General features: G+C 41.4%; 1 protein-coding gene across 2 annotated transcripts in view; it reads right to left on the reverse strand.

Moving 5' to 3' along the window:
- The window catches only part of arhgap24 (Rho GTPase activating protein 24), a 471,388-nt gene that overhangs the window by 241,780 nt on the left and 206,834 nt on the right, over nucleotides 1-22,774 (reverse strand). For both annotated transcript variants that reach the window (XM_072253124.1, XM_072253125.1), the window contains exon 3: nucleotides 7,077-7,164. In XM_072253124.1, the coding sequence (XP_072109225.1) occupies nucleotides 7,077-7,164 (88 nt within the window). The remainder of the gene's footprint in view (nucleotides 1-7,076; nucleotides 7,165-22,774) is intronic.

Genomic DNA, 22,774 nt, shown 5'->3' on the forward strand with positions numbered 1-22,774 from the left:
AACTTTGCGGGTACTACCCCTCCCCCTCCTACTAAGCCCTTGCGAAAGAAAACTAAGTCGGGATGGGACGAACCTTGTTATCATGGTCCGGGACGAAACCCAGTGAGAGGTTACACTGATCACAATTCATCAGTGTTTTCGGGCACTATGAAGTGGCTAAGTTGGAGCCTGGTTTAGAGGATTATTAAAAATTACACATATAAAAGGAACGGAAAATGTGATTGCTGACTGTCTGTCAAGGTGTTGACAACTTAAAATTCTCTGTATTAGCCAAATAGCTGATGAAGATGTATATTTGTGTGTATCTAATAATGTACTCATGTTTGTAATTTTTACCCCGGTAAAAATCCTTAAAGGTGAGGGGTGTGACGAAAGAGGGTTACAAAAAGTACACATAGACTAAGATGTTAACTGTCCTGTGCTGGCACTAGTGGGATCAGCAGTTGATCTGCCACCTGTCTTCAGGAGAAAGAGAGATAAGGAAGACAATGGAGCAGCATTTGGAAATGTTAATGAAGAGACGAGAGAGTTTAACGGAAGGAGACACTGGTCTGAGAACTGTCAAGACCGGCTCCTTTTTGAACCCTGAACTGTTTGAAGTGTGATGGACAGGTGATACCCCAGCAGGGGGATAAAAAGGGACAGGTTCGTTAAGGCAGGACACACACGACACCACGAGGTAACGAGACCCTGGAAGCGGTGGACCTCCCACAAGTCGGTGGGAGTTTTTGGAGGGCTGGTCGCGGGGCCAAGCCAGAGACGCACAGGGTGGAAAGGTACGATCGGCGGGAACCTGGTGTGTGTCTGTCCTTCCCTGGGTGCCGGGTTCACCGCTGAGGAATGATCGTATCTGAAACAGAGGGGTCACAGTCGGTGACCTCAGAAGACATTACAAAGGGCTCGCCCGAAAGCTGACTGCGAGGAATATTGAAGGTCTGTGTGGAAGCTGTTTTGAATATTCATTCGCTTTCCCCCTCTCTCTCCTTTCCCCCCCTGTCCACCAGCACGGCAGTGATTGCTGTGAACTGAACTGAACTCAATTGAACTGAACTTTGCGTCACTTTGAAACTGGTCATTTACCTCTAGATGACGATAGAGCTTGATTGATCCTATTATTCTAGTTCTGTGTACATGTGTGTTTATCATTGCTGAACTGTTGTATTTATTATCCTTTTGATTAGAGTACTGTGTTGCTTATTTCTTTAATAAAACTTTTTTAGTTCCAGTAATCCAGACTCCAACTGAGTGATCCATTTCTGCTGGTTTGGCAACCCAGTTACGGGGTACGTAACAACAGTGAGGTGGATATTCACTGTCCTGGGACAGGACGTCTCATTTTTGCTAAGCTTACTTTATAAAAACACAGAATCTGCCACTTGTATGATCAAAAACAGCTGTAAGTAACCTTCCAACTAAGCTGTTTAGTTTCTGGTCATAAATAAAGTCAGCGTTCAGTTCTTAGAATGCAAGTGGTAGGCAGTAATCAGCTAGCTCATTACACCTGCTTTATTGCCCAAGAGTTGCAGAGTAAGACAAAGAGTTATTTAATTTGGGTTGTTTCAAACAGACAAGCTGACTTTAAGTTGCTTAGTTCAAGGAAGCTTGCAGCATAGATGAATTGTATCAGTTAGCATATCAAATAACAAATGTGTTGATAGTTGGAAGGTTTAATGTTCTAAAGTTAGCATCACAGTATTTACATCCTTTGTTGAGGTCCATGTCTTCAAAAATGCTTTTAGATCATTTATTTTAAAAGACTATCTGAGGAAATAGTAGATGTGTGTTAAGTCACCCAAGTGGAAGAGAAACTGTATAAGTGCAGACAGCAGTTCAGGCTTATTAGGAGTGGGGTTAGGGACATCAAGAAGAAACATGAAGAAAGCACGAGGTGAACGAGAATCCATCCTTCCAGCTTTAGTTTCTGCGACAGATGAGTCGTTCATCTGCAACTTTTGGTATGTCTTTTTAGTTTATAGCAGGGAATCCCAATCTGGCGTCCATGGACCCCTTGGTTAATGGTGGAGGTCCAAGGCTGAAAAGAGGTTGGAAGCCCCTGCTTTATAGGTATTGTATCTGTGCATTGGAAATGCTTTATGCTTGAGATATACTTTATGCTTTGTGCTTAATGTTTTGTGTTCAGAAAATCTTAGTGTTTTAGAAATGGTTTGTAATTTGGAAATGTTTTATAAGATAGAAATCCTCTGAGAATTTAGTAATGTTTAAAAATGGAAACCTTCTGAGTTTTAAATGTGTTTTAAGAATTTTCTTTGGATTTGAATGTGTTTCAGTGAAAATAAATGAACTGTGTTTTAAACTACTTTGTAGTTGGAAGTACCTTCTTGGTAGGGAGAGGGGTCTTACCACTCAAATAGTAATAGGTATTGGCACCTAAACTGATCCTGGAGAATAAACAGGTAAGTAAACTAGTTTTTGAAGATTGGGTAGTTGCAGTATAATAGTGGGAGTACTCATGAAAGCACTATTTATATCCGTTTGGGCTTATGATCTTTGTTTGAGTTTAGAATTTTGTGCTCAGCAAACACAATGTCATTACAACAGGAACTATCCAATAAACTTAACACTTTGATTCACCTGAGCAACTCATGGCTGATTATTAATGTCTACTGCCAACTCCCATCATCAGTGAAGAATTTTCAAAGCTTCTTAAGCAAAATGACAACCTGTGCTGTGCAAGCCAGTTGATTTCTAACTAAAAGTATAAAAAATCTTGGTCATTAGGAAGATCTTTCTAACACTGCTTAATTTGCCCATGTCATATCAGTCCTATATATTTCTCCATGCTCTCTACTGAAGAGGTCAACACTTGGGTAGAAACTAATTCCACAAATTGCTACAGCTGAGTACTTCATAGTATTAACAAGGATTGAAAGGAGTGTTTGATGGCTCTGGGCCTGTACTCACTGGAATTCAGAAGAATGGGGGGGGGGTGGAATTCTCATTGCAACCTATCGAATGTTGAAAGGTCTCGATAAAGCAGATTTGGAGAGGATGTTTTCCACGGTCGTAGAGTCTAAGACTAGAGGATACAGCCTCAGAGTAGAGGGAAGTTGATTTAGAATGGAGCTGAGGAGGAATTTCTTTAGACAGTGAGTGGTGAATCTGTGGAATTCGTTGTCACAGGCGGCTGTGGAGGCCAAGTCATTGGGTATATGTAAGGCAGAGGTTGATAGATTCTTGATTAGTCAGGGCATGAAAGGATATGGGGAGAGGGTGGGAGATCCAGGCTGAGAGGGAAAATGGATCAGCCACGGAGAAATAGCGGAGCAGACGCGACTGGCCAAATGGCCTAATTCTGCTCCTATATCTTACCGTCTCCTGTGTGTAAAAGTAAATGCACTTAAAGAGAGTGTATACATGGTGCTGACAGAAGACGATCAGTAGATCTGAGTGGTTTCAAAGGTCTGTTCTCAGTAATTCACACGTGATTCAAGCCATTTTGATCTCCAGATCTCATTTACTTAGATCAGAACTGAACATACAGGAAAGGTACAGCACATGTTAAGTGAAAATCTGTGAGGAGGGGGCAGCTGGATTCTAAGGTAACGATGTAAATAGAAAGGTAAATATGAAAGGTAAATAGAAAGGTAAATTTACCTATCTAAGGTAAATAGAAAGGTTAATATGACTTCAAAGACAAGATTTAAATCAAGTGTCTATTTTGAACCCATTGCTTTAAATATAGTTGGGGTCTGATTAGTTTGATCGGACCACAACTTTTGAATGTTAATAAGGCTTAGCTTTTCTGGGCTCAGAGTTTGTCATGGCTCTCAAAGTGTGTGACTAAGACAATAAAAAGCACATTGCAGCCGGGTTCTGATGAACACAGCATTCCCTAACTCCTCTCCTACTCTCACCAAATCTCGTGTGTGTATTAATGGCAGCCTGTGCAGCTTTTTCCAAGGTTTCTGCAATTGATGTGTTGATGGGCTTAAAGTGGAGGCTGATGGTGTTTGAATGCCTTGTGGATGTATTGAGCCAATGTATTGGTCTCCAGGCTCAAAATACTTATATAAAAAATTCATATTATTTTTATATTAATGCTATTTCTAGTGGTGGTGGGGCAGGTTAGATGGGAAGGACAAATCTTCTTTGATACCAACTTCAGAAAATGTAGGTGTGCTTGGATCCCTTTTAGAACTTATATTAACAACATGTACTGTAATGGCAGCAGTGATACAGAACAGAGCTGTCCAGCTGGATAGACTTGCTTTAATATGCTGGATGAATCAGAAGAGGAAGATGAGAAACACAGGACGAGCGGAATATAACACAGAAAATAGCATCCAAAGCAACACATTCACCAGAGACAACTAAACCTCTGAAGAATTCTCGGCATGAATTGTGCAGAACAACGTCCCCGCCAGCATAAAGAGAATGGTATAACTGATGGTATTCAACCTTTCAGCCACAAGCTGCTTATTGGAGGCAAAACCCATTTCTTGCACATGAACCCCCGGCACATAATGCTCCTTCCCCTTTGACACCAGCTGTAGCTTGCAGGTCTTTATTGTTTCCACTGCGTGCTCTTCTGCTCTAGTTCTCCCAGCTACTTCCCCACAATATGCTAAATTGTATCATCTCCTGACAACTCAACCACTTAAGCATTTAGGAAAGTATTTTTAGATTATCTGTTTATCACAATTAGTTCTTCTTTTTCACTGAACGCCTCTGAAAGCACACCGGATAAAGATCTTCCAGAAAATACAATAACACAAAGGAAAACATAATTCTTATTTAATGAACAAAGTTGTACACTTAGCCCCCAGCTATATTCACCTTATACTTACGTCTGTGAGGCTGGGAGACTTATGACAGTTCCATTGCCATTTTTAGGTTTGCTGACAACACTGCTGTCGTTGGCCGAAGCAAAGGTTGTGACAAGTCAGCGTATAGGAGGCAGATTGAAAATCTGGCTGGCCAAGTGGTCCAGTCCATCACGGGTAAAGCCCTCCCCACCATTGAGCACACCTACAAGAAATGCTGCCGTTAGAAAGCAGCATCCATCACCGAGGACCCCCACAACCCAGGCCATGCTCTCTTCTCACTACTGCCATCAGGCAGGTGGTACAGGAGCCTCAGGACCCACACCACTAGGTTCAGAAACAGCTATTTAATATCAACAATCGGGCTCTTGAACCAGAGGGGATACCTTCACTCAACTTCCTTGCCCTGAACCTCACTGAACTGTTCCCACAACCTATGCAGTCACTTTCAAGGACCTTTCGTCTTATGTTCTCAATATTTATTGCTTATCTATTTATTGTTATTATTACTTTTTTATTTGCAGTTTATTGTCTTCTGCACATTGGTTGTTTGTCCGTCCTGTTGGGTGCAGCCTTTCATTGATTCTATTGTGTTTCTTGGATTTATTGAGTATGCCCACAAGAAAATGAATCTCTGGGCTGTATACAGTGACATATATGTACTTTGATAGTAAATTTACTTTGAACTTTGATCCATCACCAATGACCCCCACCATCCAGGTCATGCTCTCTTCTTGCTGCTGCCTCAGGAAGGAAATACAAGAGTATGAAGTTCCACTCCCCCATGTTCAGGAACAATTATTACCCCCTCAACCATCAGGGTCTTGAACCAAAGGGTATTTCCTCCCTCAACTCAACACTGAATGGATTCCACAATCTATGGACTCACTGTCAAGGACTCTAGAACTCATGTTCTTCATATTTATTGGTTAATTAATTTATTATTATTATTTCCTTTTCTTTTTGTATTTGCAGTTTGTTGTCTTTTTGCACACTGGCTGTCTGTCACCTGTGGTCTTTTTTTTTTACTGATTCCATTGTGTTTCTTTCTAGTTACTATGAATGTTTACAAATAAATGCATCTGAGGATAGTATATGGTGACATATATGTGCTTTGTGTTGGCACATGGCCAAGTGGTTAAGGCATTCGTCTAGTGATCTGAAGGTCACTAGTTCAAGCCTTGGCTGAGGCAGCGTGTGTGTCCTTGAGCAAGGCACTTAACCACATATTGTTCTGTGATGACACCGGTGCCAAGCTGTATGGGTCCTAATGCCCTTCCCTTGGACAACATTGGTGGTGAGGAGAGGGGAGACTTGCAGCATGGGCAACTGCCGGTCTTCCATACAACCTTGCCCAGGCTTGCACTCTGGAAACTTTCCAAGGCGCAAATCTATGGCCTCATGAGACTAACAGATGCCTATATATATAATATGTGCTTTGATAAAGCGGAATCAAAGGTTATGGGGATAAGGCAGGAACTGGATACTGATTGTGGATGATCAGCCATGATCACAGTGAATGGCGGTGCTGGCTTGAAGGGCCGAATGGCCTACTCCTGCACCTATTGTCTATGGTCTATTGTCTATAAATTTACTTTAAACTTTGAGATCTGAAATCTCATTACATTATGAGGAAGTTCATTATCTTTATCATTCATTTCCCATTTCCAGTGACTAAATCTGGTGATAATTTAGTTATTTATCTAAATTTCAAAGTTCATCAGTCAAGTACTAGCTGGATATTGAAGAAGTAGAACCCCTCTCACTTCCCATACCTGCTAGGGTTGACATATGGAACTCAATGTGCTGCGTACCCTGCTTTGAAGTTGCTGCTTTGGCTGCAGTAGGTGAAAGATTTCAATAAGAGCTACCCACGTGAAGAACAGCATCTCACACTGAGACTCAAGCAGGAGAATTACTCCCCAGACAACCTGCTGAGATCTTTCCCCTCTCCTCTCTATTTCTCTGTAGCACCTTGGAAATGAAGTGAACTTGTTATGGCCAAGAGCATGCTCAAATACAGTTTGACCATTTAGTTCCTGAACCAGCATGCGCACCCCTAATTACTACCTTATTGAAGCAACACCATTACCATACTGTATGATAATAGACATTTTTGTTATACTTGTTCTTTGTATAACTTAGTATAATTTATGTTTAATTTACATTTGATTGTTGTATCTCTAATGCTATGTGCCTGTGATGGTGCTGCAAGTAAGTTTGTGCATATAGGCATTTGTGCAAATGAAAATAAACTTGGCTCATCAGAATTAGAGGAAGTGTTTTTCATACCTGGAACGATTTCAAAAAGGAATTTCCTAGACTCATCTCCATTATATGAATGTTCGGTGACATTATTTCCAGGCAAGAAAATAGTCCCCTGAAAAACAGACCAAAAGCGGTTTTGAGAACAAGTCAAACCAGAATCAACAGCTGAACAGTGAATTAAAAAACAATATGTAAAGCAAACTTTCACTAATCTTAGTCTTAGTCACACTCTCTGAATATCAGGAACTGCAACAACTTTAAGGGTTTTCCTAATTAACTTAGAAATAAAACTAAAAGCTTTCAAAACTCTTGGGGTTCCCAAATTGTTTTATAGCCAACAAAGAACTGTTGAAATTTGGTAACTGTTGTTACATCGGAAACACAGATGTTAATTCATGAGCAAAGAGGTTCCAACACATAATTATGCACTCACATTGTTAACATTGCCTCCAGAGACCAAGCTGATTGGATGACCATAATTGGCCAAACAAGTTGGGGAAAAAGATACATCACATCCTTTCACACCCTCTACCTGTAAACTTCATAACCTTCTGTGTTGATGCTAATGATTAATCTAGAACGTAGTGCTTAACACTAATATGGTTCAGTTAAATATTATCCTGTTTCCACTTCAGCTATTGTGGAAAATGTGTTCAATCGCAATTGATTTAAGTCAAAAGTATTTAACTTTACTTTTGACAACCAATTTCAATATACAGAGTGTGGAGAATGTTGTAATACCTTTGTTAATGCATTGAGGCCACACATATATCCAGAGGTTATATTTGTCAGGCAGCATACTTATTTATTAAGAGATACAGTGCCAATTTGGCCCTTCCTGCCCATCAAGCCTCACCACTAAGCAACCCCTGACAACCCCAATTTAACCCTAACTTAATCAGGGGGCAATATACAATGACCAATTAACCTCCCCGGTAGGTCTTTGGAATGTGGGATCTGGAGAAAACACATGCATTCCACAGGGAGGATGTACAGAGACTCTTTACAGAGGATGCGGACTGAACTCTGAACTCCAACACTCTGAACTGTAATAGCATTGAACTAAACTCTATGCTACTTAAACTATTTCTATGTCAAGCCTTTACGAACTTCAGCAGACTGAAGGTCTGTGCCAACATTACACTGTTGAGAGAATGAAAAACACCAAGTTACGGTATTGCCCGATAGCATCTCAATGCAAACACACAAGATGCAGAAGAAACATGTTTATGCTTAAAGATACACTTAACCTTATTCTATGGTGTTCCCTTTTAAGAACACAGCAAGATAGAAGCATATTATCTAAATTGCATTTAATGAACAAATTATAAGCCTATTTCAGTCATCTTCCTTTCCTGAAATGTATTTTTTGCTGTTAAATTTAGATCTAACTCAGAGTGAATTTCACAACCAAGTGGTTTACCATTCTGAGTTGGTTCATGCAGACAACATTTGATCTTTGTGTTTTGTTAATCAAATGTTTTTCAAACCTTTTCTAAAATTCCCAAGTTCCACATGTGTGAACTAAACCTGGTGGGAAGTGGGCAGGTGTTGGAAGAGGACAGAAGAAAACATTTAATAAAACGGTTCTTTCCGATCTATTGTCACACTGATGATTTTGATTCCACTGCTTTGCTTGAATTTTCGAAGGAAAATGTGCTTGAACATGATACCGAAGTTATGGATGTGTGCACCATAACATAGACAGAAATCGTTGGCATCACTCAGCAGGTTCTGTCCTGACGAAGATGTCCACAGTCCGTTTCTCTTCTCATAGATGCTACCTGACGCACTGAATGTCATTAGTACTTTTTTGTCCCACCCCTACCCCCAGATATCCAGCATCTGCAATTTTTGATTTTCACAGTATCAGGAGCTGTTCTGTGCATCTTCTAGGAATTGACCAGCCATTGTCTAATACATAGTTTCATCTACATGCCAACAGGTTCATTTTCAAAAGGTCTGGGATGGGCATTCTGGCTTTAGCAAGTAGTCCATTTTCTCATGATTCTAGGTCACTATCCACATGGGATCTACATGCAAACAATTGGTTTCATTCTCTGGCAACAGGAGTATTATCTATGCATGACCTAATAATCTACCTCTCTTCACAATGACAACTCATTGGCACAATTGTGATTTCAGTTCTTTCTCTGTGCACTAGTCAAATCCTATCCATCCTTCAAATAGCTGCTCACAGTCCCTTTTCTTGGTCTTGTATGCAATTTCAGACTCAATCACTGGAAAGTTCTCATTGACCTATTAAATACATAGATCGCATTTTCACTTCCAACTTTGCTGTGTTCGCATGTGAATTGTAACAGAGCATTTATAATGATATCCTGATCAGAACTTCTACATGTGAATAGTCATGAGAAGAATTGCCCTTCTCTGCATTGCACTGCTGTGGTAGATGGTAACACTGATTTGCAAGCTAATAATGGTGATACTGGCTTATGATTTATTGCTAGGATAAACCTGATGGGATTTCTTAATTCCTAACATTATTCCAAGTACTTTTTTCTCAGTTGATCCCTAAATGCATATGTTATTTGTAGTAATCTAACAAGCAATAGCATTTGGATACCTTAAAGGGATGAATAATTACCACATTTGCAGAATGACTTCTCATATCATGTGCCAACATTAATTTGCATGCAACACCATAATGGATAAGAAGAACTTCCTAAGTAACATTTTCTTACATTTTCTTGCACTTGGGTGCTCTTGATTCCACTTCCACCTTCTATATTTTTTCCCAATGTGGTGAAGTTACCTGAGAACTATCACAAGATCAGGAGGAAATTGCACATAATACTGCACCAAGCTTAAAAATGATATTTTCTGGCTTTAGTGCATTGGTGTATTAAATAAAAGGTGCACCACTTCCCATTTGAAAACTACCCATTTGCTGTCCTGCAACTTCACATTGTGGTCCAACAACCCAAAAATCAGAATGTTTTCCAGCTCCGGGTTCATGGTAATTAATAGATCATCTTATGTTCACGAGTAGTGATCCACTGATTGTATAATTCTATTCACCAGAGTCTTACAGACTTGCTTCCATCGGATAACTCTCAGTATGGTTAGAGCCTTCTATGCATTACGAAGGCCAAGTACTATTGATAAACTTTGTCTCAATATTCCAATGCGGGTAGACATGTGAGAGACCCAATGTTTTGAAAATGTCAGATCCTGCTATCTCCACGTACAAGTCTTGCAAGGTCACTTGCAAATATTCTTCTTCCCCTATAATTTTACTTACTTGACATTGTACTCTTCACATTTGTCCATCTTAGGCACAACCACCAATGTCACTGCTCAATCACATTTGTTGGCTTTCATAAATACAGTGTTTTGTTCTAGCTTATTCAGTTCCTTCTGAACTGGCCCTTCAGAGAGTACACCATCTTGGCTCTGCATCTGGTCTGATACAAATTTATATGCCATACTCTGTTTAGCAAGTGTAGATGTCTTTGAGTACTTTGTCATACATATCTAACAAAGTGTCAGGATGCAACTTTGAAGCATAAACACTGCAAATATTCTTCCAGTTTAGCTTGGCTAACATTAAAGTTGACTGGTTTACATAATTTGCTACATGATTCATTGCAGTATTTGCACTGAGCATTCCTTTTGACCTAGTACCTGTAAAATGTTCACTGGAACAGGCTTTCTATTAATAGCGCAAGGTTCACTTTGATAGGTTAGATGTTGTGAATCATTTCTGGAAAGTCTACAATAGTATCAATTAATCTGTTCATAGACTGGTTGCTAATCAACACCTTTACCCAAATATCCTGTCTGTTTGGTGCATAGATACTGTGCAAACATGGTTCCCCATCACCAAACTATGAAGCCTCCTTTCTCTAGTCAAGCCATTCTTTATGGTCCTATTTGCTTTGCTATTTCTCCCATAATCCATACCCAAATCTTATAGAAAGTCAATGACTTTGTATTCAATAATCTTACATAAATTTCCTGTTAGAAGATGAAATTCCATTGCCCAGAGGTTTTCACTTAGTCTTGTTAAATTAAAGTTAAATAATTCAGCATTATTAAATTTTGCTGGAGTATGATTGAAGATAATTTCAAATCTATTTGCTATTTATTTAGTTATTTAAATTATTACAATTGGTCTTCCAGCCCTTCGAGCCACACTGCCCAGCAACCCTCGATTTAATCTTAGCCTAATCCAGGACAATTTACAATGACCAATTAACCCACCAACCGGTACGTCACTGGACTACAGGAGGAAACCAGAGCACCTCGAGGAAACCCAAGAGGTCACAGGAAGAAAGTACAAACTTCTTACAGGCATTGTCAGGAATCGAACCTGAGTCGCTTGTACCATAAAGCATTGTACTAACCACTACACTCTCGTGTCGTCCTTACCAAAGCAGTTATATGTAAATAAATGAATAACCCAACAATAGTCATAATGGCTAAGTAACTCATGCTGCAAAATCATAGATTTTGTTTGGTTGGTTGATTTCAGATGGTTGTAATTTGGAGATGCCATGGTTGTTTTGAACTACCCTGGACTCAAGAGAGGAATGTTGAACTTCAGCGGCCTCTGGTGGAACAAGCGGAAGTAGCCTTTGGCGAGTTCTCATTTGCCCCCAAGAACAGGCTGCCAGTTACATTCACCAAAAGAGCAGGGATCCCCATTGGTAGGTAGCGTAGTGCTTACAGTACCAGCGTCCTGGGTTCAATTCCCAACACAGCCTGTAAAGAGTTTGTATGTTCTCCATCTACAGGAAACATCCTCTCCACAATCACTATGTCAAGACCTTACGACGTTCAATAGGTTTCAAAGAGCTCCCCTAATTCTAATATGTGTCTCCTTTGTGGACTGAGAGTGGGATGGGGATAGGAAGAGGGGAATCATGGTTGGAAAAAGGGGAAGGGAGAGGGGATGGAGTCAGAAGTACCAGAGAGACATTCTGTAATGATCAACCAATAGTTTGGAACCAAATTACCTTGCCTGGTGTCTCAGGGCTGGGTGTGTCTGCACCCACACCACCTCCCTACCCAGCACTCCTTCCCAGCACACCCCTCCTGCGGCGCCCCCAATCTTGCCATTCCCAGCGCCTTTTGCTAGATTTACAAACTCATTCTCTGCTCCATGTGACAAATACAGTACCGTGAAAAAATCTTAGGCACCCTAGCTAAATAGCCACAAGGGGTCCTGCAGATGCTGGAAATCTAGAGAAATACACACAATGTGCTGGTGGAGCTCAGCAGGTCAGGTAGCATCAATGGATGGGAATAAACAGTCGACATATTGGGACAAGACCCTTCAACAGGGCTGGAAAGGAAGGGGGAAGAAGTTAGAATAACACCACCAAGCACATCTTTCCGCCCCTCCCTTCCCCCCCCCCCCCCACTTTCTGCAGGGATCACTCCCTACATGACTCCCTTGGCAACTCGTCCCACCCCACTGATCTCCCTCCTGGCACTTATCCTTGCAAGAAGAACAAGTGCTACACCTGCCCCTACACCTCCTCCCTCACTACCATTCAGGGCCCCAAAAAGTCCTTCCAGCTGAGGCAACACTTCATCTGTGAGTCTGTTGGGTTATCTACTGTATCTGGTGCTCTTGATGTGGCCTGCTGATATCGGTGAGACCCGATGTATATTCATAGACCACTTCGCTGAGCACCTATGCTCCAACCGCCAACCTCCAAGCATACAGGATCTCCCGTGGGCCACCCATTTCAATTTCACTTCCCATTCCAACATGAAAGTCCATGGCTTCCTCTACGACCACAATGAGGCCACACTCCGTCTGGGTAGCCTCCAACCTGATGGCATGAACATCGATTTCTCCAACTTCCAGTAATTGACTCCCCTCCTCTCCTTTACCATTCCCCATTCCTATTTCCCTCTCACACTTTCCCTTCTTATCTACACATCACCTCCCTCTGGCGCTCTTCCCCCTTCCCTTTCTTCCACGGCCTTCTATCCTCTATCAGATTCCCCCTTCTCCAGCCCTTTATCCCTTTCACCAATCAACTTCCTAGTTCCTTACTTCACCCCTCCTCTTCTCCTGGTTTCACCTATCACCCTGCCACCTTGTTCTTCATCCTCCTGTCCCCCACCTTCTCATTCTGAACTCTTCCTCCCTTTTCCAGCTCCGATGAAGAGTCTCGGTCCAAAACGTTAACTGTTTATTCCCTAAAAATAGATGCTGCCTGACCTGCTGAGCTCCTCCAGCCCACTGTTCGTATTACCCTAGCTAAATATATGTGCCTAAAACTTTTGCATAGTACTGTATATTCTAGTCCTTTTGAAATGAATGCTAACTTTGTATTTGCCTTCTTTACTACAGACTCAGCCTGCAGGTTCACCTTCAGGATGAGCTGAGGGAAGACAGTTCTCAACCGGCTGCAGTGCTGGAAACAGTTAGAGACCAGAAAGGCTGAACCTATTAAGGGCTTGAACAAGAGGATGAGAAATTTAAAATACAGCATCCAGAGAATGAATTTTGCCGTTTTTGATGGACCCGGCCAGTCAGATCTCTTGCAACAAACTATGAAGCTGGCAAAAACCACACAGGGTCAGGTTTATGGTGGCTACTCCCAGAAGCTCTCTTTAATACAGGACCTGTGAGATTCTCAATCGGACCAAATGAAATGATGCAGCTGCAGACACCTTGCTGGACAGTGATCAGAGCAGGGTGGCACACTTCAGCTGCCACAGAGGAAACAGAAAACACTCACTCTCTTTTTCTCTCTCTCACACGCACACACGCACAGGCAGAGAATTTCCCTTGTGTGTCCTGATTTCCCCCCACATCCCAGAGATACTGCATAAGAACAGGCCTCAGGCCTCTTTGGTCCACCAAATCCACGCCAGCAATAAGTGACCAATTTCACTAATCTCACATGAATGCCATTTTTAAAAATTCTTCCCACATTATCAGGAAGTCCTTTCTGCACACCCTGGATTCTACCACTTACAAATGCAGCCGATCAATCGAGCAATTGCCATGATTTTGTGGGGTGGGAGGAAATAGAGCATCGAGAGGAACTTGTACAGTATATTCACAGGGAGAAGGTGCAAACTTCACCCAGAAAGCACCCGAAGTCCACACCATGACGGGATCTCCACGCTGGATGTTGATTGTTTCTTTGCAAGGGCTCATGACAATCTCATCACAGTGGGGGGTCACTGGTTTGGATTGAAACATATAAGATTATTAAGGGATTGGATGCGCTGGAGGCAGGAAGTATGTTCCTACTGATGGGTGAGTCCAGAACCAGAGGCCACAGTTTAAGAATAAGGGGTAGGCCATTTAGAACGGAGTTGAGGAAAAACTTTTTCACCCAGAGAGTGGTGGATATGTGGAATGCTCTGCCCCAGAAGGCAGTGGAGGCCAAGTCTCTGGATGCTTTCAAGAAAGAGATGGACAGAGCTCTTAAAGATAGCAGAATCAAAGGTTATGGGGATAAGGCAGGAACTGGACACTGATTGTGGATGATCAGTCATGGTCACAGTGGTGCTGGCTCAAAGGGCCGAATGGCCTGCTCCTGCACCTGTTGTCTATTGTCTATTGTTGTGGCATGGGTTGACTGCTTCTCTGCAATCTCACCCTACATTTCTGGTCAGTGCAACTTGGAAGGAGCTGGTTGTTCTGAAGGGAGGGTGATATGGTACAGTACCAGGCAGCAGCTTGATGTCCTCATTATGGAGAAAGATGTCAATTGTGAGCAGACTGCTGCAGTCACCGAGCAGCAACATTCTGTCTATGAACCGCTTGCACATAGGATGGGAGCTCTACCCATCTTGACTGTAGAGCAGAGGGATCCTGAATCTTCACCATTTGCTGCTCCACCCAGATGCGTGCACATTCCCACACAGCAGATCAGCAGGCTCCTCTGCTGCATGAGCAGTGAAGTAACACATGTGAATACACCTTCCTTCTGCAAGGGCACAGGCACGTCATACTCACACACCCCTTTTGTGACTGCATATTTAGCCGACTTGGGAGGGGAAAGAGGGAAGGCTGTGGGGACCAGCCACTGATAGCTATGTCATTGCTGAGCAGTCTGCTCAAAGATGGTTCACAGGCAGCCATTCCAATCAGTAGGCAGATTCTGGACCATCTTCTGTGCCGTTGTGAGCTTCCGCATGGACTTGATGTGATAAAGAAAAGCCATCCAGCAGCCAGTGTAACGTCAGGGTAGAGTAGTGACCGGAAATTTAATGTGGAGTACATGTGATCTGGGTTCAAAGTTGACCCCTTCTGCTATCTTGTGTGGAGGTCGTATAGTCCCTCTGTGACCATGTGGGTTTTCCTTGAGTGGCCTCCCACATCCCATAGGCGTGATGGCCAGTGGGTTAATCTGCCACTCTAATTATCCCATCTGTAGGTGGGGGGGCATTATCAGAAAAATTAGGTTATGAGAAATAAATATGGCAGAAGATTGATGGAATTGCTATGAGAGCTGGCACAGATTGAATGAACCAAATGGCTTTCTAAGAAGTAAGAAGTTATAATTTCAATTTCTACTTGTAAAGGTCATGGAACAGGAAAGGCACTAAAATGAGAAACTAAGAAAAATGTTATGATATTTGAAAATTGCATCATTTCATTTTTCTCCCATTTCAAATCATTCTGAACACATCACAGTGTTAGAATGTGTTGCCTTATTGGGAACATGATACATCTCACTGTGCAAGGTTAAGAGACACTGGTGTGGCAGCTGCTTGCTTTGCTGCACTCGCAATCATGTCTCAACTACAAAGGATGCTAACAGTTTGCTCCCAGCAGCGTCACCAGTAGGTAAAGCAAATGAGTGAGCATCACAGTAGTCACATGGGTGATGAACCACTCCCACTGCTGGAAGCACGCTCTGAACTTTGGAAGGTGCTTCTGTGCCTGCAGAGGGTTCTGGAGATACAGAGCCAGTCTTCTGATGCCAGCAAGATGATCCTGCATTCCTGTAAATTGCCACTAATACAACGAATTAGCGTGATGTACTCTTGTTCATTCTGTGCGTGGTCAGTGAAAGCCACAGACTCTAGTTTATACTGGTGAGAAAGGAAACATGAAATAACCAAATTGTGATGCAATTACGTACGCAACTGATGCTAGAGACATATCAGACATGGAACGGAGAATTAAGCACAGACATGGTTTAGCTAATTTCCCCATGGGCATGATTCCTGTTGTAATGTGAACAAGTCACCTGTGGTCTCTGAGTCCTATTCATGCAAAGGGGTGTTAATTGCATTCACGCATATGCAGAAATATATCAGTCAATTGAGTGTTTTCTGGTCTTCAATTTACTGTTCCAAGCTGCATTTTGAACTCAATCTACAATCCATATTCTGGTCTGAAGGCTAGTTGCTGTCACAGTCAAATTAATATTTTCTATATTGCATCTCCAGTATATACTCTAAAAATTCCCACTGGAAATAACTGCTAACATGACCTAAACAGGTTAAATTACTTCTTTGGGCAGTTTGCACATAATTTACAGGCACCAATGGATCCAAAGCCTGAGCTCGGTTGTTTGTGCACAGATGGGATGTGTAGGTTAACAAACATTGAGTGAGTAAGTCACTCACTTAGGATTTGAGATACCAGTCAATGCTTATGGAGGTTCAAGTTGGGGGGTGGTCAGCAATGCATTGGAATAATTAAGATGGGCAGCAATAAAAGCTTAAATTTAGTTTTTACTAACAGACAGGCTGAGACACAGGAGGAAGTGGAAGATACTGTAAAGGGGGATGTAAATATTCTATGTAATGGCAAGGGTATAGAGTCAGAAACTCTGCCTTCAGCCTAATGGGGAAACATAGCTGTGTAGCAGCTAGCATCATGCTCTACAGCACCAGCAATTGGGGTTAAATTAGCACTGCTGTCCAGAAGGAGTTTGCACATTCTCCCCTGAGCTTGTGAGCTTCCTGCATGTGTTCTGATTATCTCCCACATTCTAAAGACATACAACTTAATAAGGTTAGTAAGTTATGGACACGTATGTTAGTGCCAGAAGCATGTGAGCGATACTTGTGGGCTGCCCCCAGCACATATTCGGACTCAGCTGGTCGCTGATGCAAACAATGCACTTCATTGTATGTTTTGATGTTTTGATGTACGTGTGATAAATAAAGGCAAGCTTTGTATCTTAAAAGCAAAACATCAAATTTGTAAACTGTCCATTTCAGCCTGATATGGTAGCTACAGAGGAGCACGAGTCCCAGTGAAATCTGTGGACTGCAACATACTGTGATTAAATTTGATGATGGGTTCTAGTTGTTTGTTTTCACGTGTGTGTGCGTGTCTATATTTCCATCTCTGTGACCATATAAACTGAGAGTGCATATTCTGTAAAAGGATCCATTACAGCCTACATTCAGTCAGAGCTCATTACAAAGACATGGACCTAATTAAAATGAAACAAAACTTGTTAGCTCTGATAACAGGACAAAACCAATTAAAATAAAGGTTTCTAAATGCCTACAGAATAACAGAAGATAAAAGAACTGCATTTCAATTGAGCACGGAGTTGAGATCCATGGCTTCTACACTGCATTGATTTTTTCTCATTATGTTTACCCATAATGATGTCATGGAGGGGGATGCATTGACCTTGGTAGACCAGATCTTAGCAGCTTAATGCAGACATGCTGCAACATCACTCACTTAGTGCATACAAAAAAGGTCAAATTTCTTCCTTCATGTCTTGTAGGCTGTCCCTATTCCTTCATCTGAATCGACGCAAGCAACTGCGAAAGGTTTGAGTAAACAGTGATTAAGACACCATTATACAGCAGCTCAAAATGGTCATTGTATGGATTTGTTAAGAACAGAAAAATGGTATTGTTTTGCAGATTTGATGTGTTCATACATAAGCAGAAGAATTCTAGTTGCAGAACTGAGATATCTTGCAGAAGTTTAATTATGGTATAGTAGCAATGAAATACTTCCAAATGAATTCCAGAAGGCCTTTAACTTGAGTTGGTATTTTCTAACCATTTAACAATTTCTATTCATTCCAGTGGAATGCAGTACTCAAGGCAAAATGAAAGATTAAATAAAATTTTATAATAAAACAGTATCAGGTTCTCAGAGGGTACTTGATAAAAAATATAGAACAGATTTTATGAGATTGAAGAGTTCTGGAGAGTGGAGGACCATACAAGAAGCTGCCATGGACTCAGTGTCATAACGTATGTACGATCCCTTGATATTTTAAATAATTAACAGCTTCTCTTTCCAAACATATAACCTCACTTGCTGTGCAATTGAAAAATTTCACAATGAGCAGTGTTTTCCTTTGCTTTGTGTTAAATATTAGTAAAATTGATCGAAATTCTGGAACAAATTCTGAAGATAATCTTAAAACAAAATATTGCAGATGTTATAAATCTGAAATTTTAAAAAAGGACAGAAAATTCTGCTAATACTGAGCGGTCAGTAATATCTGTAGGAGAGGTAAGGGGTTAATGTTTCATTGCTAACTTTTCCTCAGGACACAGGATCATCCATGTTATGTGTTCATTTTGATTCTGCCTCTACAAGTACCACCTGAGTAACAAAGATCTACAAAGCTCTCCAATAGTTTATCTGACAACAGACCTAACCAGTTCACCTCCACCCACCACCCTTCTCAGTCTGGTGAAACTAGTTCTCTTTGGGCTCCTCCTATTTTCTCCACAGCAAAGGTATAGCCATGGGCACTTGCAAGGGCCCCAGCTATGTGGAACTGTTCACATTCTGTGTTTACACTGGTAAAGCTTCCCATCTTTTTTCACTGCTACGTGGTGCTGCTTCCTGCACCCAAGCTGCGCCCATCGATTTCAATTTTGCCTCAGACTTCCACCCTACCCTCAAGTTTATTTGGTCCACTCCACCTCTGACACTTCTCTTCCCTTTCTCAACCTCTGTCTCCAGTTCTGGAGACAGATTATCCACTAACATCTTTTACGAACTTACCGACTCTTACAGTTATCTTGACTTTACCTCTTCCCGCCCTATTATTTGTAGAAATACCGTTTATTTTCTCTCTCAGTACCTCCATCTCTGCTGCATCTGTTCTTAGGGTGAGGATTTCTATTCTAGAACATTAGAGGTATCCTCTTTTTCCACATTGGGCACATGGTCAAGTGGTTAAGACATTCCTCTAGTTACCTCAAGGTTGCTAGTTCGAGCCTCAGCTGTGGCAGCGCGTTTGTGCCCTTGAGCAAGGCACTTAATCACACATTGTTCTAGTCTGTGCGAGGAGTGGCACCCCACACAGACTTCCAATCTGCGCCTTGTAAGACATGAAAATGCCCGACACAGGCCTCTCCTGGTCTGAGTCGACGTTCCCTCCCCTTTTTCCAAAAGACAGGGTCTCCTTCTACCACCATCGATGCTGCCCTCACCTTTAGCTCCTGCATTTTCCACATATCTGCCCTCACCTCATTCACCCACTGTCACAACAGGATTAGGGTTCCTCTGGCCCTTACCTACCATGCCATGTTGGCCTGACATCAGACTACTCAGACCAACTCCTGCTTAAACTTCTGCAACACATGATCAGCAGGTCAGTTCCGCTTCAATATTGGATTACATCCTTGTGCCTTCCTTGTATAAGATGCCCAACCAATGATATTAGCAGAGTAGTGAACATTACCCAAAAGCCAGATGTAAGACTTGCTGCAAAATGAAGTTCCAGGATATTATCTAGAATATCATACTATATCTAGAATAGAATATTGTATAGCATATCTGCTCTCCATTCTCAAGTATTTATTATTTCCTTTCAATTGGATGCTTTGAATGATGTTTCCTTTTACTTCTTTGTTGCCTCCTGTTTTGCATAAATATTTAAATTGCAGGAAGACTTACCTTTCACCTTGGTTTAATGTCCTGTTCTCTATTTACTTACAGTATATTTTATCTGCCACATAACATTTCTGCTTTAACCACATTCAACTCTAACACCAAACTCAACTGATTCATCCAAGCTCAATGTTCAGAACACAAGAGGGGCAGATTCTGGACTACTGACCGAGTCGTCTGCCCGTTTTGCAGCCTCCCTTGTTTTTATTGCTACTGAAGTCAATGGAAACAAAAATCTTGAAATGTAAAACTGGCTGCCAACTTCTCTGACACAAGTGAGCAAAGTCAAATTCTACCCAAGGTGTAAACGATATATCTTTATCTGTTCGGAGTCTTTTGTTTTATTTTCATACTCGAGCAGTTAGATTTGGTTTTGGTACTACACTCTGGTGGCAAGAATTTGTTTTCTTTCTAAAGTTTACTGTCTAAGCAAATTTCTATTTCACAATAAATACATATCATGAAATGAAAGTTGGCATGGGCAGAAATTAACACTCAAATTATGCAGTGTGGGTAAGAGATTTTGTGGTCTACAAAAGACTCTGTATTTAGTTCTCCAAAGTGCTGAGGCACTGAGAAACCGCACGTCTTGCTTATGACATGATCCTGGGTATCTCAAAGGAAATTCACAGGCAGAGTTAGCTTGAAGCCATCCAACAACCAGATAATGCAATAAGAATGGGCTGTCGCTGGCACATCCACGGACTGTTGGTCTTTAATGCAAATGTTGCATTTCACTGTATGTGTCAATGTATATGTGATAACAATAAAATAACGGTTAGCTCAACACTATTACAGATTGGGGGCATTGGAGTTCGGCGTTCAATCCTGTGACCTCTGTAAGGATTCTCTGTACGCCCTCCGCATGGAATGTGTGGGTTTCTCCCAGTCCTCTGTATCCTCCCACGGTCAAATGCCATACGGGGTTGGTTATTTGGTGACTGTAAATTATATTGCGGTTAGGTTAGGGTTAGATCAGGGTGGTCAGAGGCTGCTGGGCAGTACGGCTCAGAGGACCCGAAGGGCACTGCATCTCCTAAATAAATAAAGCAAAACTCTTCTTAATGTCAATATACTTCTATCACGAAAACAAGCAATTAGCTTTATATAAATGGAAAATCTTGGATTTTCTACCGCAGTGTGAACAGTGACATTGAGGGACATTTCAAGTTATGACAAGGCCAGGCACTGAAGGCAACCATGTTACTGGCCAATGCTTGGAAGAATTAATAATGTGGTCAACAAACCCTAGGAAATAGTAACCACAACACAGTAGAATTTCAGGTACAATTTGAACGTAAATGTCCAGGTAATGTTGTTAACATAAACAAGGGCAATTACAAAGTGAAGGTAAAGGTATAGTCATCTACAATGGATTGGACAGAACCTAGTGGACAGAATAAAAAGCAATGGCTGGTGATTGATAGAGGACGTCAAAGATGAAGTTTTATTGAGAATTCAAGTTTTTTCAGGAGCTAGTAGCAAAACACCACAAAGCTCAAAAGGAAAGAGAAATTTGATTTTGAAAGTAAACTTGCATATAATATCAAAAACTATAGAATTTTTTCAACAGATATAAGAAGCAGCTATGGTTGATACAGACCCTTGAGAGAATGACGCTGGGAATTAGAATCAGGAAACAAGGAAAAGGCACATATGTTAAACTGATTAATTGCATTGATCTTCCACGTGGAGATCACTGTAAGTATGCTAACAATAACAGAGGTTGGTTTCAAATGGGATGGAAGAACTTATAAAGACCCAGTCACAAGGGGCAAAGTATTAGAGGAATAATGGCAGACAAGGACCGGATTTCATTCTGCAGACCTGTAGCTAACTCTAATTTTATGGTCAAGGCCTTGCTCAGCTCTTTGACTGCATGTAATAAAGAGGCACAATAGGTTTTATATAGCTTCTTTCACACTAGTTATTAAAAACAGATGTACTCATTTCTGAGTATTTTCTTTTAATTGAATTAGCTGAATGCAATGATCTCTCAGTGCTGATCATACCTTGCAAGTTCCAGCCTTCTGGCCTGTACAAGCACAGTCAGTTTGGACAACCAGTGTGTGGCTGATTGCTTTTCTTTGTATTACCTATTCAGAACTTGATCAGTGGACAAATAACTTAAGTTACTATTGATAAGAGCTTGCAGATATTTATAGTGCATAAAAGTTATCACTAACATCTAATCAGGTCCCCACCTTTTAAAAAAATGCCAAAATTCCATGGGAAACGGCATTAGTTGATTTACACTGAGAATCAGGGGCTAAAATCGGATTTGTGGAATTCATTGGGGACCCAAGTCAGCCCAACCACCAACTGTTCCAGCTACTACCATCTGAGAAATGGTACCGCAGCATAAAAGCCAAGACCAATAGGCTCCAGGAGAGCTTCTTCCACCAGGCCATCAGACTGATTAATTCATGCTGATACAATTGTATCTCTATGCTATATTGACTGTCCCGCTGTACGTACTATTTATTACAAATTACTACAAATAACACATTGCACATTCAGACGGAGACGTAACATAAAGATTTTTACTCATGTATGTGAAGGATGTAAGAAATACAGTCAATTCAATTCCTAATGAACCTGAGGTGAAACCAGTTCCTCACTGAAACTAAGTGGATGAAATAATTTCTCCATGAGTACAAACTACCTGGCTGATCTTTTTGATGCAGTGGCGACTGGTAACGTGTGAAACAGGGCTGTACCCACGAGGAAGGATCCTGTGGTGAATAAGTTGAACATCAATGTGACCTTGACCTTTTCAGAGAGCATGCAGGAAGTCTTCCCACAGCACTGAGTGACAACGGCATACAAATATACAAGTCATTGATGATGTCAAGGCCGGATGTGGCGTTTCTGCTGACTG

This window comes from Mobula birostris, chromosome 3 (genome assembly GCF_030028105.1).
Source record: "Mobula birostris isolate sMobBir1 chromosome 3, sMobBir1.hap1, whole genome shotgun sequence".
NCBI classification, from domain to species: domain Eukaryota; kingdom Metazoa; phylum Chordata; class Chondrichthyes; order Myliobatiformes; family Myliobatidae; genus Mobula; species Mobula birostris.